This window comes from Epinephelus lanceolatus, chromosome 1, assembly GCF_041903045.1.
Source record: "Epinephelus lanceolatus isolate andai-2023 chromosome 1, ASM4190304v1, whole genome shotgun sequence".
In the NCBI taxonomy this organism is placed as follows: domain Eukaryota; kingdom Metazoa; phylum Chordata; class Actinopteri; order Perciformes; family Serranidae; genus Epinephelus; species Epinephelus lanceolatus.
In genome coordinates, this window is record NC_135734.1 from 34756434 (window position 1) to 34772752 (window position 16319).

Genomic DNA, 16319 nt, shown 5'->3' on the forward strand with positions numbered 1-16319 from the left:
TGTCAAAAAATTCATAGTATAGTATGTCAAAATAAGTCATAGTATAGTATGTCATAAAAAAGTCATAGTATAGTATGTTAAAAAAAAAGTCACAGTATAGTATGTCAAAAAAGTCATAGTATAGTATGTCAAAAAAGTCACAGTATAGTACATCATAAAGAAGTCATAGTATGGTATGTCATAAACACGTCCTAGTATGGTATGTACAAAAAAAGTCATAGTATAGTATGTCAAAAAAGTAATAGTATAGTATGTCAGAAAATATCAGTATAATATATTAAAAAATGTCATAGTATAGTATGTTAAAAAAGTCAGTATAGTATGTCAAAAAGTCATAGTAGAGTATGTCCAAAAAAGTGTCAGTGTAGTATGTTAAAAAAGTCATAGTATAGTATGTCATAAACAAGTCATAGTATGGTATGTTATAAACAAGTCATAGTATGGTATGTTATAAACAAGTCATAGTATGGTATGTTAAAAAAAAAAAGGTCATTGTATTGTATGTCAAAAAACTAATTCATGACGCACATTGTAAGTAGCCATCAGAAGATGGGTACACTGTGGCCATAAAGGGATGGACACAGTCAGCAACAATACTCAGGTAGGCTGTGGTGTTTAAACCATGCTCAGTTGGTACTAAGGGGCCCAAAGTGTGCCAAGAAAATATCCCCCACACCATTACACCACTAGAACTTACCTGAACTATTGATACGAGGCAGGACAGAGCCAGGCTTTAATGTTGTTTACGCCAAATTGTGACCCTACCATCTGAATGACGTTTGTCCAGTCTTCTGTTGTCTAATTTTAGTGAGCCTGTGCAAATTATAGCCTCAGTTTCCTGTTGTTAGCTGACAGGAGCGGCACCTGGTGTGGTCTTCTGCTGCTGTAGCCCATCTGCTTCAAGGTTCGATGTGTTGTTGGTTCAGAGACGGTCTTCTGCGGACCTTGGTTGTAACCAGTGGTTATTTGAGTTACTGTTGACTAGCTATTTGCATTGAACAAGCAGTTGAACAGGTGGATTTAATAAAGTGGCCAGTGAGTGTATATCAGCTCATTTTGTGAGCTGTGCAGTGGGTGATATGGAGTTTCAACAGCATAGACTGTGTATGTGTATTTTTCAGTGTGTGTGAGCAAATTGATAATGACTATGCACTGCTTGTGATTTTAGCCAATGACACCCAGTTTGTGATACTGCAAATGTCTCTCGTCAGTGGGCCATAGGTTCAGTTCAGTCACCATTGTGTTGTATAACAGACATTTATTTCAGTGAAAATCTTATTTATTAAAAGATCTGAATACTTCCAACACTCATCTTTAAACTGTGTTGAATTATTAAAAAAAAAAACATGTCTGAAACAGAAAATAACTGAGGTAAATATACCATTTCACATTGGTGACAGGAGCGAGAATAAAGACGACACTCAGTTGTTGTGGCAGATTTTAATTCTCATCTGACACTTCATAGCTGTTATAACAAATAAACCGACAGAATACTGTAAACACAGCAAACAGACAGAAAAGCTCAGTTCAAAAGGATAAAAAGATAAGAAACAACACAAACAGCAATGCCAAGACTTTTAAAAAAGTGACCCCCACAATGCCTTTTCACGTCAAATCCATCATATAATGACAACAAGTAATCATCATACAGTGTGAGAGAAGTGCTGTCTGTCGTTGAAGCATGGTGGTGATCTATGATACTGCAAGAAGCCCTAATGTGTAGATACTGTGTCAACCAAGACCCAAGATACAAACACCACCACGGAGCAGACGCTTGGTATTTTCAGCATGAACATTGAGAGGAAAAATAATCTAAAGGGTTTGTAATGTTTCATATAGCAGCATAAAGCGTACTACTACTTTGTTGTTCTTAGAGAGGATGGAGAAGTGACCCTTTTGGCACAAATACGTTCACCTCAGTTTCAAAACATGACAAAATACAGGAATGCAACACAAAGTATACCGATACAGCCAAAACAATTTCACTTGGTGCTTCATGGTTGAAAAGTTTCCACTTCATCAAAACAATAAAGACAAATAAACACACAGTTTATTTGATACAGATAACCATAGCACACTTGGCAAGTAGTCACAAACTATTCCAAAAACCAGGCGTCTATCAACTTCAAATGAACGATAATGTGCAGCAGGTAGGTAGAGAACTAATATTAATGCAGGAGTGAGGCCGTAAACCAGAACAAATCATGTTTAATTCATTTTCAATCATTTAGTTGCAACGTCAGGATGCATCATGGCTGCCATCTTGTGACCATCTGAGACTATTCAGTCGAAATTTTCATGACTGAGCTGCTTGTTTTGAACCTATTGTTTAAAAGATCTCTGTTTTTTTCTCTTTGACGGCACCAATGGCGATTAGCTGTAATTGCGGGTATGTTTTTGGATCTAACTTCCCATAGCAAACTTCTACTTGCAACAAGAGCAGAGACCAGAACAAAACAGTATGCCGCTTTACCCAAATGAGTTTAAGAGCGAGACCGACCACTGCTGGGTGATGGAAAATGCGTCAATAACTGTGTTCTGCTTCTGATTTTTCAGACACCCAGTTCGTAATAATGCAAATGCGAGGGCTTTCATCAGGGGGCTCCAATACCTCATCTGTCGATCTGATAGTGATTTAAAAGACATTTTTTAAATGAAAATCTTTAAGATTATTACTTTAAGCTTCAAAATTCTTTATAGACCTTGGAAATAGTTTGACAAAAGGTCCACTCATTGCCTTTTCTGACTTGTCCACTAATGTAAGACTGTGTGATATGGTTGAAAGCTTCTAAAAGGTGGTAAGAGAACTTAAAATTAGGATTATTCTGTCAAACGAGCCTTTTCTTTCTTTTCAAATGAATTAAAGTTTTAAAATACATTTAAAAATTGTGTTGCTGTTAGAGACTGCCATAATTTCACATGAAAAACACATTTTCAACCTACAGTGCCATCATCAACTCACTGATGTAGAAATAATGTCTTTTCATTGACACTTTATCCTAAGACATAAAATGGACCGACCAAAGGCAGCCAATCTGGGCATTTATTTTCTTCCACTTTGTTAGAATTTAGACAAAGACAGAAAGAAAGAAGATGACGAAACATTCTGCCCCAGAACCATTTTTACATTTTGCATATTTTACCCATTTTCTCTCTTTTTTAAACTCTACAAATAATTATCAGGGTTTCATGAAGCTTTTTTAGCTTCAGTTTGAAAAAGCTGGACTGAACATGAATTGGCCCCATTCCTGTGATGCTCTCTGGTAGTTGTTTGATATGATGGCGGTGCTCAACCTTTTTGGCATTCGATACCTAAAATGCCTCTCATGCTCATGATAAATATGCACATCATCATTTTCTCAACTCCCTCTCAGCCTGCAACACTTGGCAGCCGAACAGCTGGAGCTTTTAAATATTCCACAGGACAAAAAGCAGCAATCATATTTAAGGGATAAGGCTGGAAACATTCTATATTTTTCTAATAGTCAAATCAAATGAAAAGACCAAACTCAACAATGCACTGATCCTGCTAACAAGTATTCTCTGTGTAGCTAAAGCTTGCTATAACTTTTTCCTTGGAGCTACAGACTAATTTAAGGTAACTAAAACATAACTAAAAACCAAAACTATGTGTGAAAAAACAGTTTAAATACCCCCCATATTATAACAAAAACAGTACTGATAAAAACCTTAAACTAATACTGAAACTAACAAAAACTGAACTAAAAATGAACGTTTTTAAACGATAAAGAGTGAAAATGGGCACTGTAGTTTCTTTCCATTATTCACCATGCTGCTGCTGTCACTCTTAACGTGTCCATCCACAGGTGAAAATAGTCCCAAACGACTGCACTATTTAATCCTCTCAGAGTAAAGTTTGCTAGAAACTGAAATGCCCAAGAAAATAACTACTACCTTTTAAAAACAAGTATATTTGTGATGCCATTTGTGTCTTAGGGTCAGAAAGTTTCAAGAGGCGGACTAATACTGTTGGTTTTGGTCTTTTCATGTGATGTGTTAACAATATGAAAAAACAGAGAATAAAGCTGGACAAGCTGGATTTTGACAAAATTTGAAAAAGCTTAAATTAAAAAGTAATTTTGTGATCAGCCACGACTCACCACCTGCGAGTCATGGCGACAGTGTCAGGTCAGCCACACTAGTCAGAAACTTACCATGGAAATAGATAAATTATTTTTTCTTTGTTTGCACAATGTAATGGCGGTAGAATGATCTGTATTCAGATTGGTGCCTTATAAGTCTCACTTTCACGATGCACTTCTGTCTGCTGTCGGGTATGATCTACCTCCGCAAAATGAAGGCTCGATTTACAGCACAAAAAAAGATAGTAAACTATTGTGAAACCCGGTAGCTATTAGGCTTGGACGGTATCATGGTATTACGCTATAACAGGGTGATTTTCAACATCATCAAAAATACAGATGCTCCTCTTCTAGTAAACTCATACAGAAATGCTGTATTAAATATTTATGTAATGCACATCACGCACCACCAGAGGTCAGTGTCTTGGTAAGCGATGCACAAAAATACCGTCATATACTGTAAACCTACGGAGCCCCTAAAGTCCGCAAAAAAGAAAACTATCTCGTACGCACAAGATACTAACTCGAGCGCACGATAAGCTAACTCGAGCGCACAAGATAGTATCTTGTGCGCACGAGATACTAAAACGTGCACTCGACATACAATTATTTCCCACGCTGAAAGCTCAGACAGGTCACTGTCGGAGTCAGTACCATGGCTGTGTACTATTTATAGACAAGGTTACGTTACAGCGCAGCCAGGCAGCATTGGCTCTCTGCCAAGTTTTCCAGCACATTTGCTTGAATATCAAACTGTATTTTGTGAATACAAACTATATGCTGATGTTGTAAATAGTACAGGCTATAAACAGTAAGCAACATCTAAAATGATCCTCACTAATAACGAATAATGAATTATAATGTAGCCTAATAAATCTATACAGTGCGACCACTAGATGACTGCCGGCTGTCCATGGACATAAGACTAAAATATCCACAAGTGTTTTACAGTAATTGTTCTACCTGGAGATGATGTACGAGCTCACAGAGACCAGTGTGTCTTGTGTACTGGACTGGACAGCAGCCGGCAGTTCGAGATAGTTTTTTTTCTTTTTTTGGGGACTTTAGGGGCTCTGTATAAACCTCTGAGAAGTTTCAGGACAGAATGAGAGAGTAGATACTGCCCAAGCCTAGTGTGATTATTTTAACAAGTCCTCCATATGACCACATAGGTCGTATGTTCCCACCGTCCAATACAACCCATGGGAGTGGTTCCCACGTTAGCGCCCCTACCTGTGGATGACTGAATAAACTGTATACTGTTCACAGCTGCAAATTTAAACGTGGTTAAAGTCGAAAACAGCCACAGTTATATGATTGGGTTTAGAGAACTAAACTCATTGAGCTTTAGAAAAATGATCATGGTTGTTGTTAGTAGTTTGTTACTAACATAACATGAGGTATCAAAAGTCACATGACATTCATCACACCAGACACTAACACCGGTCCTCTAGATTAAAATCCTGTGTTTGTTTGACCCACGTTATTCAGACTCTCTGCTCCTTATACTACCTCACCTCACTTGCTCCTGCTGTGGCCACTAGAGGTCGCTGCCTTACAATAAATGTAAATATGGGTCGTATTTGCTGCTTATACAAACGACTTGTGTGGTTGTATTTTGGATAAGGGCAGTCTTGATTATTTGCTAAGCTCTGAGAAACAGAAAGTGATCTGGTTGTTTTCGCGACAGTGACACCAACAGTAATCTCACTTGGAAACACTAGGGGGGGTAAGAAGTTGAAAAGTCGTCAGTTTCTACTTTAAACATGAAACAACTAAAAAGCACTGCTTGGTTTGAGTCTTTGACACGATGAATAGATACAGTTTTAAACAAAAAATACACTGTTTTCCATCTCCGACACATCACATTTCAGCGATATGATATTAGCAGCATCGTATGTTCCGTGACTTTTCAAATGATGCTGTGAAGAAAACTAAAATAGTTTTTTTTTTTCTCAAAATACTTCAGACAAACAACACGTAACACAAACGAGACCAATCAAATTCAAGTAAACACGGTCAACACTTTCTTCGTCTTTCTTCCACACATTTAAAGTCAACAAAATCTCCTTTTCACTATTTCACTGTGAATTCACTTTAACTTACTGTGAATTTGTGGTACGTCGACAGCGTCTGCTGATGTACAGATACGCTAATTGCACATTGTCTTTGAATCTTTTCCACAGTACTTGCTGTAAAACAACTGTACTGCTGTTAGAAACTATTAGAAATGCAGCGACTCTGTCCGTATCTACAGTACATACACGACATGACGAGTGCCTGACTCTCGCTTCACATATCTACAGTCCTCTACCTCAGAAATGTCTCCATCATCTGTCTTCTCCAAAACTCCTCTGGAGTACAGCGCTCTCTTTCTGTTGACCCTGTGAGACGGGACATGGTGCGTCCATAAAGGTAGTGTAACCTGCTTCGCCTCCTCCTCCTCCTCCTCCTCCTCTTCTTCTTCCTGGTTGCTTTCCTCCTGCTGAGCTGAGATACCTCCGTCAGCCGGAGAGTCACAGAGCAGAGACTTTGACGATGTTGGTGCCAGCTGAGCTTGTTGTGGTCTGGATGCTCGGTGCTGCTGGGTGACCCGGCGGTGGGGGCGGCCTCCTCTGTAGGGGTCCGCGGAGGCCATCGGCATCAGGGGTCAGAGCGGGGGGTGAAGGCAGGCTGATGATCGCTGTGGTGATTCGGCTGCTTTTGCAATTGATTCTGCCGCTTTCATCAGTTTTCAGGTTGAGGTTGGAACGACTAGAGAAAGAGAAAAATAGACAGGTAGACAAGTAGTTGTTGCCTCTCGCCTTGCTTGCCTTTAGGTAGTGTGTTGCGAGCAGCTAAATTGTAAGCTATTTCCCTCTCATTAAGTTGACAGAATTCTGCAAACAACCAGGATACCAAGCCTCTGCCCCCCCTCTGATGCTGCTGTGCATATCAGCTGTCCTTTCCTTTTACCTGGCGGTGTGTGACGGTGGGTCACCACACTGTATGTGGATGGCACTGAGCTCCTGCAGGGGGCTCTGGTGTGTTGGGACGGGGTGGGTGGAGGGCAGGCTGGCGTTGGGCAGAGGAGTGTTTCTCTTCACCCTGCGGCCACAGCAGGTACCCACAGAGCTGTCGTGGCTGGATATAGAGGGGCTGCGTGACGGGTAGGTCTGCAGCGCCGTCTCTAAACAGTTCTGCTCGAACATCTGCTCGTCAACAAACTCATGAGCCTGAAGAGAAGGAACAGGATGGTGGTTTAAACACACGGGGAGGGGTCGGTGCAGAGAGGAAAACAGAATGTAGAGTAAATAAAAGACAGACTCATGGGACGTGAGTGATATATAATTACTGATTTTACAAATAAATACACCAAAGAAACATAATTAATACTGATTATAATAATGAACTAATAGGAAAACTACCATTTACAGCCTCACTTAGCATATTTGCAGACTTGAGAGCAGATCCGATGTCACTGTTTAATACTAATCTATGGTTTTGACACAAATCAAAATCCTACACTTTAAAGACTTTGACTTGGGATCAACACAAATGTCTGGTGGAAAGTGTAAAGCTGGCAAATAGACATTTTGCCCTTTTTTTTTCGCCAAGAATTTGTTTCTTGATTCCAACTGATGTTGAGGCACAGATTAGACGCAAGGAGGGAAATCATTACTGTCATTGCCTTCAACGTCTTTGACAGGAGTAAAACTCTCTGGAGGCTCTTTCAGATTTGCTCTGAAGGATTTGGGAGCTACCGGTTAAGTCAGTGTCAAGTACAAGCATTTGATATGGCAGCTTTGGGAAGCCGTACAGAATTTTACTCAACCCAAAAAAATATGGTCAACGATCTTTAATTGACACTGACGAGAGCAGAAAGTGTTGTGCAGTAGGTCAAAGGTTTAAATACACACCCATTGTGTGTGTGTAGTAATCAACTGTGGCATACAGGTTTGTAAAATAAGCTGATTATAGTGAAAGGTCCAAAGTTAGCCTCCCATTGGAACCTGACCAGGCTCACTTAAGGTGGACTGTTAAGGTGGACCACCTATTCTCTTTGTAGTAACAAACAGATAATTGAAAAATGTCCGGCTGATGAGTCTCTCCCAATTTAGGGAGACAATTTCTGATTTCAGCTCAATTTATTTCACTGTTATTCGTATTGTAGATGTTATTTAGTAGCAAATTATTGTAGTCGGCATTTTGTAGTGGTCAGGATTTTGTTTGCCCCTTTCGTCAGTCGGAGACCCCTCAGTTGACTGAGATTGCTTCAAGTCGAACTGTTGTTTTTGTTTTTATTTCTCCTATTCAGTGTGCTGTGCAGTGTACTTATGGGGACGTTTTGGTTCCCAGATGTTGCTGTGGATGGGGCACTGACTTTGACTTTCACGCCACTCTTTGGTACAGACAGCTGCGGACATGATACTGCAGCACATACTGTAGGAGGATAACTTTCCACCATAAGGCTCTGAGATAACCTTAAGTCTTATATCGTAGGCAACTGGACTTGCTTGAGTATCTTGCCTGAGTTCTTTTGAAGAAGTTTCACCTCTCACACAAGAGGCTTCTTCAGTTCTGGAAGAAGAGCCTATTGGAGGAGAGGTGAAACCTCTTCAAGAAACTCAAGCAAGTACAAGTTGCCTACACTTAAGGTCACCATGACCTGGATGACTGACAATCTTCACCAGCATCTCAGAGATAACTATCTTCTCTCTTCAGCTTGGTGAACTTACAGCTCACAGATACTTAACACGACACAGTCTCTGGCTTTTGTTTGATATCCAGTGTCTAAAAAAAATAAAAAAGTTACACATTTCTGAGCTGGCGTTAGCACAGTTAGCTTGTTTACTATATTATATGAATGCCACTGTAAAACTGAATGTGCTGCAGAGCCCCATTCAAACTTTAAAACTTTATATGACAAAAAAAAAAGAGTCAAATATTCGTATTAAACAGTCAAATCTGATTCGACTGACAAAATTCCGAGTAAGGTACAGCCCTTTTATTTATATGTGTTTAGGTATACTTTAAATTGATAAATTGATTGATTGATATATGATTCAATTTCAAGTTCAAATTTGCCTTTCAATTAAAAAAAGCTATTCTTTAACATTATTGACTGCTTTGTGCTCTATCTAGTATTGGTTTGGGCACTGTTTAGGCACCGGTACGGAAAAAACCCCAACGATACCCAACCCTAACCTGGCCCTATGTTTCCAGCGCGGACAGTGCCACAAAAATCGGGTATTTCAAGCCAAGACATGATCTTAACATAAGACATAACCATGTGTTTTTGTGCCTAAACTTAACCAATTTTTAATTGCAGTAACAAAGTACTTTTACAGTGTGGTATCAGTGCTTTTAATTAAGTAAAGGATCTAAATACTTCTTTAACCACTGGCAGTTTTAATATCAGGAAACCCTTGTGGATATTTTTTCTTTCTAATTATGTGTTTATCTGTTTATCTCCATCCCTGAAGTACATGCTGTGTTCAGAGCTCCTTTTTTGTCTTTTTCACTGATAAAAACATTATTATCATGATTCAATACTTCAATCACAGTGAACACATCTCGTTAACCTCACTGATGAAGGTAGATTTTTAAATCTGTGAGTGTTTGTATCAGAGACAGAGAAAAGTTTGAGTGTACCCACAGTGGTTTTCTCCAGACAGTGCAGTAGGTGGTGGTGTTGACTCTCTAACAGAGAGGTGGACTTAGTCAGCTTCTGCTCATCCTCTTCTGTATCCTTAGTAAGACACAAACACACACACACACACACACACACACACAGAGAATTGATGAATGTTGACAAATGACACTGTTGGTGTATCCTCGTCACTCATTAAAGTCTCTCACCCTGTGCACGAAATGACTCTTTGATATAAACTTGGTCGTCAGTAATGAAAAGCCAGACGTGACTCTTTGGTTCTGCTTCGTGTCTCCCATTTTAAACTGGACTATTCTGGTTTGTGCTTGTTGATTTCACTCTCATTTCCATTATGAGCAGGTAGCCAGCAACTCCTGCTGTTTGCTTTCAAATAACTTGCTAGCCAATTAGTTACATAGTGGACCACATTTCTGCTCCGTGTGAATTGATCCCACAGTCTTGGCAAGTGGTTTGTTTATAATTAATTGTCTCTATTGTGCATGGTTTGTGTCGTTAATACTGTAATTGCCTTTAGTTTGCTTCCTTGTGTAAGCATGCTGCAAAATAACTCCCCTTTTCAGTTTATTGAACTAATAAAAACTGTGCTGTTGCCAGCTCTCTTACTTAATTATCTAAGTAGGTACCACTGAGCGTCATGCGAGGCTCCAGGCAGCCTAACAGTTACTGATGTATGAAGCTTCAGAAAGAGGAAAAACAGAAGAGCTGAGAAAAACAGAAACAGAAAAACTTATGGAACCATTTTTTTTGGTATTTCTCCAAACGGGACTTGGTTTCAAAGCTCCGGCTCCAATATAGCTTAGTCTCAAAGTAATCACAATTGCCAAAAAACATGAAAACTGAAAACAAATTAATTCCCTCCCCACAGCGCACATTGTTACTCAAAGGATTTGGGTGGGTGGCGATCCAGCCCAAGGACTCTCATTCAGATTCCAGACACATGAACAATACAGTGATGTGGGCAGGAGAAAACTACGCCTTCTGATGTCTCAATGTGTGGATCTGCCCTGTGGCACAGGCCCTATAATAAAGACTTGTATAGCCACAGACTGAAACTTGTGTGCTGGCTCAAGGTTATTTTCATGTAAGGAGAGAATCTGATTTGATGTAGTCCATCTGGAATGCGACCCTGAACGCGCTAACCTCACGGAAGAAGTTTTTCTTCACAGTCGTTTTGGACATCTCTCAAATCAGAACTGAAATTCTCTAAACTACTTTTAAGCCTCCAGATTATCTGGTGAATTGTGCACATCATAAGCAATTTCTCAGTCTTTTGAAGAAAGTGAAAATGCTTTGGCACATCCATGCAAATGATAATGAGCAATTGTCTGCTGTGTCCTGCATTATCAAGTGCTTATGTCAAGTTGATCGAAATGTATTATACTGGTTCTCTGCTGAATAGACTTACCCCACAAAACATCAAGGCTTTAGTCCACTGCATAAGTTATTACATGCAATCCGGTTCGAGCAGTTGTCAGAACCTGTCAAGCAAATTTTCTATACATTTCATTAGACATTTTATGCTTCTGTCCTGGTGATAGCCATGACAAGGCGTTATGTTTTTGGGTTGTCCGTCTGTCCCTTTCTTGTAAACATGATATCTCAAGAATGGCTAGGGAGAATTTGTTCAAATTTGGCACAAACATCGACTTGTTGTCAAAGGTCAAGATCGCTGTGACTTCATCTGTCTCATTTTTGTGAACATGATCTCTCACAAAGACTCAGAGGATTTAAAAAAAAAAAATTGGCACCAACTTTTACTTGGACTTAAAGGGATAGTGCACCCAAAAATGAAAATTCAGCCATTATCTACTCACCTGTATGTTGATGGAGGCCCTGGTGAAGTTTTAGAGTCCTCAGATCCCTTGCGGAGATCCAAGGGGGGAGCGCCAGCACACCTAATGGCTTACGGCGCCCCAGACTAACGTCCAAGAACACAAAATTGAATCCACAAAGTATCTCCATACTGCTCATCCGTAGTGATCCAAGTGTCCTGAAGCCCCGACATAAAAAGTTGTTTGGAAAAACGTCATATGAACGTTTTAGTCTCACTGTAGCCTGTAGGTCTGACTGCTTCTCTGTGCTCCGCGTTCACGTGTGCGCCTGCGTGAGACCAGCGAAAGCATGAGCTTTGCTCACCCGTGTTTACATCACATGACACGTGCACCGCAGGGGGAGACAACGTAACCACAGTAGCTAAAAGATAATTTGCACTACGGTCTTTTAGCAAAGGACAGCCCAACATGTCTGAAGACTTTGAAACTGAGGAGGAACAGCATTTCTTTGTTGAGCCGTATTTGTTTGAGCCCGAGTATACGGACCGAACTCAGGCTACTGGATGAAGCAGCCGCCGCAGCTCATGAGCCTAACCCTCAGCCAGCCGCAGAATATCAGAGTCGAGCACTGGAAACCTGGTGGTGTAGTTGTTTCAAATGCAAAGCAATACCAATGGATGAGGAAAGTCTTTGCTGCTCAGACTGGGAATTGGCGATGCCTGCACTTGACAATCTGGACATCAGTACTGACGAGAAACAGAGTTCATATGACGTTTTTCGAAACAACTTTTTATGTCGGGGCTGCAGCACACTTGGATCACTACAGATGAGCAGTATGGAGATTCAATTTTGTGTTTCTGGACATTAGTCTGGGGCGCCGTCAGCCATTAGGTGTGCTGGCCGCTCTACCCGCCGAGCTCCGCAAGGGATGTGAGGACTCTAAAACTTCACCAGGGCCTCCATTGGCATATGGGTGAGTAGATAATGGCTGAATTTTCATTTTTGGGTGCACTATCCCTTTAACAATGAAGGGACTAGATTTTGTTGGTCAAAGGTCAAGGTCACTGTGACCTTCCATCTATCTTATTCCTGAGAAAACGATATCTCAAGAACACCTTAAGGGAATATCCTTAAATTCAGTACAAATTTTCACTTGGACTTATCAATGAATTGATTAGAATTTGGTAATCAAAGGTCAAAGTCACTGTGACCTTGCATGTGTCTCAAACTTGTGAACGCAGTATCTCCTGAAGGCCTGGAAGGAGTTTCCTCAAATTTGGTACAAAGTTGACGACAATCAACCGAGTGTAAGTGCTCGTGGCTACTTCAGCAGCAGCAGTGATGTCTCCACAGCACCTGATGAGGGGCTTATGTTGTATGAGAGTTGTGTAGAAGAAGAAGAGTTGTGCCAGTTCCAGTTCTACCCCTGTTTACAGTGAAGCTGTGGCTGACAACAGTCAACAACAAATAATCTTCTGATTAGGAGTAAAGTAGCTGTGTTAATCTCATCTACATTTGTTGCCTTTTTGTGCCAATTTGCTTCTCTCCACTTTTCAGGTATGGGAAATGGAATTATGTTATTAATCAACAGTGAGTCGGTCATTTCTGAAAGATAAGGGTAAGAGTGCCATAGGCTGGCTGTTTAAGTGTCAAAAAGAACTGCTGAACTAACACAAAACACAGTAATTAAGGTACAAATCACCAAATTTAGTATATAGTATCAAATCAGACACAGAGGTAATTTTATGTGTTTCATTTTGGTAACTATTGAAAGATTAATCATGCAGGATTAGCAGATGTTTTGTTAGCATTCAGTTAGCACAGCATTAGCTTGTCTTTGTCTGGATGATTGTGTAGTTGACATTTGGTTTATAGATCTGAAGGTCCTGTACCCACCCTTTTGTAAATGGGACATGGGCATCCAGATTTAAAGTTTTTGAGTTGCTGACAGGTGTAGGTGCTAACACCAAACACCAGATGACATCAGTAAGAGTAAGGTTAGTAGGCAAGCTATCGACGTCCTTTGACCATTCTATATCTCCTAGTTTGTAAGCATCGATATCATCAACTGACATTAGTTGCGTAAGATTAAGCTCTTTTGCCTCTGTCGAGATCCTCTCTTTATATCAGCATTTGTCTTTTGCACATAGTTTTACATTTCTGACGATGAACAATTGACAGGTGATTGGACCGGCAGATAGCATAGCTACAGCTTCTTCAAAGATTGCGATGTTACTGTACAGAATGCAATTCCCATTCCTTATTGGCACAGGAACATAGCATGATTGTGAATCCTTTGCTCCTTCCCTACAAAGATCTGAATGAGTCAGTTGTCAAGAAGCGTGGCACGTTCGATCTGAGAACAGTGTGCAATGTTTTGCCACAGTTTTCAGGTTGAATACATGTTTCCTCCAAACATGAAATGGGCTTTGAAGTATTTGTTCTCTGAATTGGTGGGTGTGTCAGAGGTGTTACCCAGTCAGCAGCAATATGTATATAAACCAGATTCTAATAGATCCTTAATAATGGTACATACAAGTTCTGTTTTTATTTCACACTTGCTTTGACAATGTAAACATATGCTTCCCATGTCAATAAAGCCCATTTGAATTGAATTAAATTAAACCCTGCCGTATAAAAAGGCAGTGCGTCAGGGTGTTCAACACACCACCATTTCTGTTTTAATAAATGCTCTACAACATTTTGTCGGGGATGAACACAGCCCAGACCTTTTTGAATTACTGGAGGAAAAAAAAGCGATGTGGGAAATGTTTGGGTGTTAACCACAGGGGCAAATCGGAACAAATCCTGTCAATCTAAAGTAAAAATAGAAAATTAAGTTAACAGCACCTAAAGGGATGAAGCTGTAAGGTCTTTCAATGCACGGTTGTAATAAAACTTGACAAGATTATCAATAAATCACCCTGTATGATAATGAGCGCTGTGATCTGGGTAACAAATAAACGGCTGTCAGAAAATTAAAAAGCCTTTGGGGGAAACTGAAAAAGACCAACGGACCATAACTTCTCATCTAAGTATAGGTTGTGAGAGAAGCAGTCATTTTGTCATATATCGCCACTCACTCTCACCCCAGACCCACGCAGCGCCACTGACTGACTGACAGCAGTGACACCACTGTAATTTGATGCGGCAGGACTCTGGCAGCCTCATCGCACGCACACAGAGGGATGTTGGTCGCTCAGCACTCACAGATGGCATTTATATGATAATTCTAACCACTTCCAGACACCCATGAGCTTTCACACTGGACTCGATTAGATCCAAATGCATTTTAGTAACCATCTGCAAGGAGGGGAGTGTGTCACTGAAAGCAAGAGTGATGGACTGGATGGGAAGGATATAGGCAATTTGCTCATGCATTACCAAACGCATTTTTCCATGGTGTGGTGGTGAGTTTAAAAAAAGAAAAAAAAAGAAGGGACGAGTAAAACGGGGAGGACAACATGGTGGAGGATGCTTACTTTATAAAGTAGAAAGTTGGTTGATGTCTGCAAGTGGAGATAAAGAGAAGGACATGTAATTTAATCGAATAGTTAGACATGTTAAGAAATACAGTTATTGCTTTCTTGGGTTAATACCTGTCTCAGTATGCAGCTAGACCCAAGAGGTAATTAGCTTCGCTTAGCAGAAAGACTGAAAGCATGAGAAAAGGCTAGCCTGGCTAGAGACCAAAGATCAAAAATATCCTACATTTACACATTCTATGTATTTTTTTTAAATCCACAATCACACAGAAATATAACAATGACAAATTTTGGTTTTATGCTAAATTACATACTATATTTTCTGACCCACTGGTTGCTTTGCAACTTCATCGTAACCCCAATAACTCCCTGTGAAACTACAACGTCATTTTTTATGTTTATGTACAAATTAAAGAAATAAGATATAATGATTTATTTGGTAAGCTAGTAAAAGGTGCTAGGTGCTAAGTGTAAGGTAAAGCCTGGGCTAGTTTGAACATAATTTCTAACTTAGGTTGGAGTTTTCGAGCTACTAATATTTTAAAGGATGCACCAGCTGAAATAGCTCCAACGCAGGCAGAAGTTACAACTTAAAGGGACAGTGCACCCAAAAATGAAAATTCAGCCATTATCTACTCACGCATATGCCGAGGGAGACTCAGGTGAAGTTTTAGAGTCCTCACAACACTTACGGAAATCCGAGGGAGAAGTGGCTAGCAGCACAACTGCATACCTAATGGTTGATGGCGACCCAGATTAAAACGTCCAAGAACACATGATTGAAACCACAAAATATCTCCATACTGCTCCAACGGCCTCTGTACACTGTGCTCATGTGAGCGCAGTGTACACAGAGGCAGTTAGAGCTACAGGCTACAATGAGGCTAAAAACAGAGTTTAAATGACATTTTTCTAAACAACTTTTTATGTCTGGGCTTCAGGACACTTGGATCACTACGGACGAGCAGTATGGAGATATTCTGTTCTTTCAATTATGTGTTTTTCAGATGTTTTAATCTGGGGCGCCCAGCCTCCATTAGATGGAGTTTTGTTGCTAGCCCTCTCCGCAAGGGATGTGAGGAGGATGTGAAAACTTCACCAGAACCTCCCTCGGCATATGGGTGAGTAGATAATGGCTGAATTTTCATTTTTGGGTGCACTATCCCTTTAAAAGTCTTACACTTAGCTCTTAGTCGGCATAGAGTCCTCTGTAAAATAGCGGCCATGGAGGAACAAAGAAACTATACTGGCTGTTTTGTGTCTGCAATGTATTCTCTGTAATAGATTATACACACAGGTGACCTTG

General features: G+C 40.2%; 1 protein-coding gene across 4 annotated transcripts in view; it reads right to left on the minus strand.

Moving 5' to 3' along the window:
* Positions 1-1424: 1424 nt before the first annotated feature.
* Positions 1425-16319, minus strand: part of LOC117256373 (A-type voltage-gated potassium channel KCND3-like) — a 153190-nt gene continuing 138295 nt past the window's right edge. For 2 of the 4 annotated variants that reach the window (XM_033625753.2, XM_033625752.2), the window contains exons 5-8: positions 15011-15037; positions 9742-9834; positions 7059-7318; positions 1425-6857 (exon numbers count right to left, since the gene is read on the minus strand). In XM_033625753.2, coding sequence (XP_033481644.2) covers positions 6620-6857; positions 7059-7318; positions 9742-9834; positions 15011-15037 — 618 coding nt within the window. In that variant the 3' untranslated portion in view covers positions 1425-6619. The remainder of the gene's footprint in view (positions 6858-7058; positions 7319-9741; positions 9835-15010; positions 15038-16319) is intronic. The other 2 variants (XM_033625756.2, XM_033625754.2) reach the window with 1 other exon arrangement.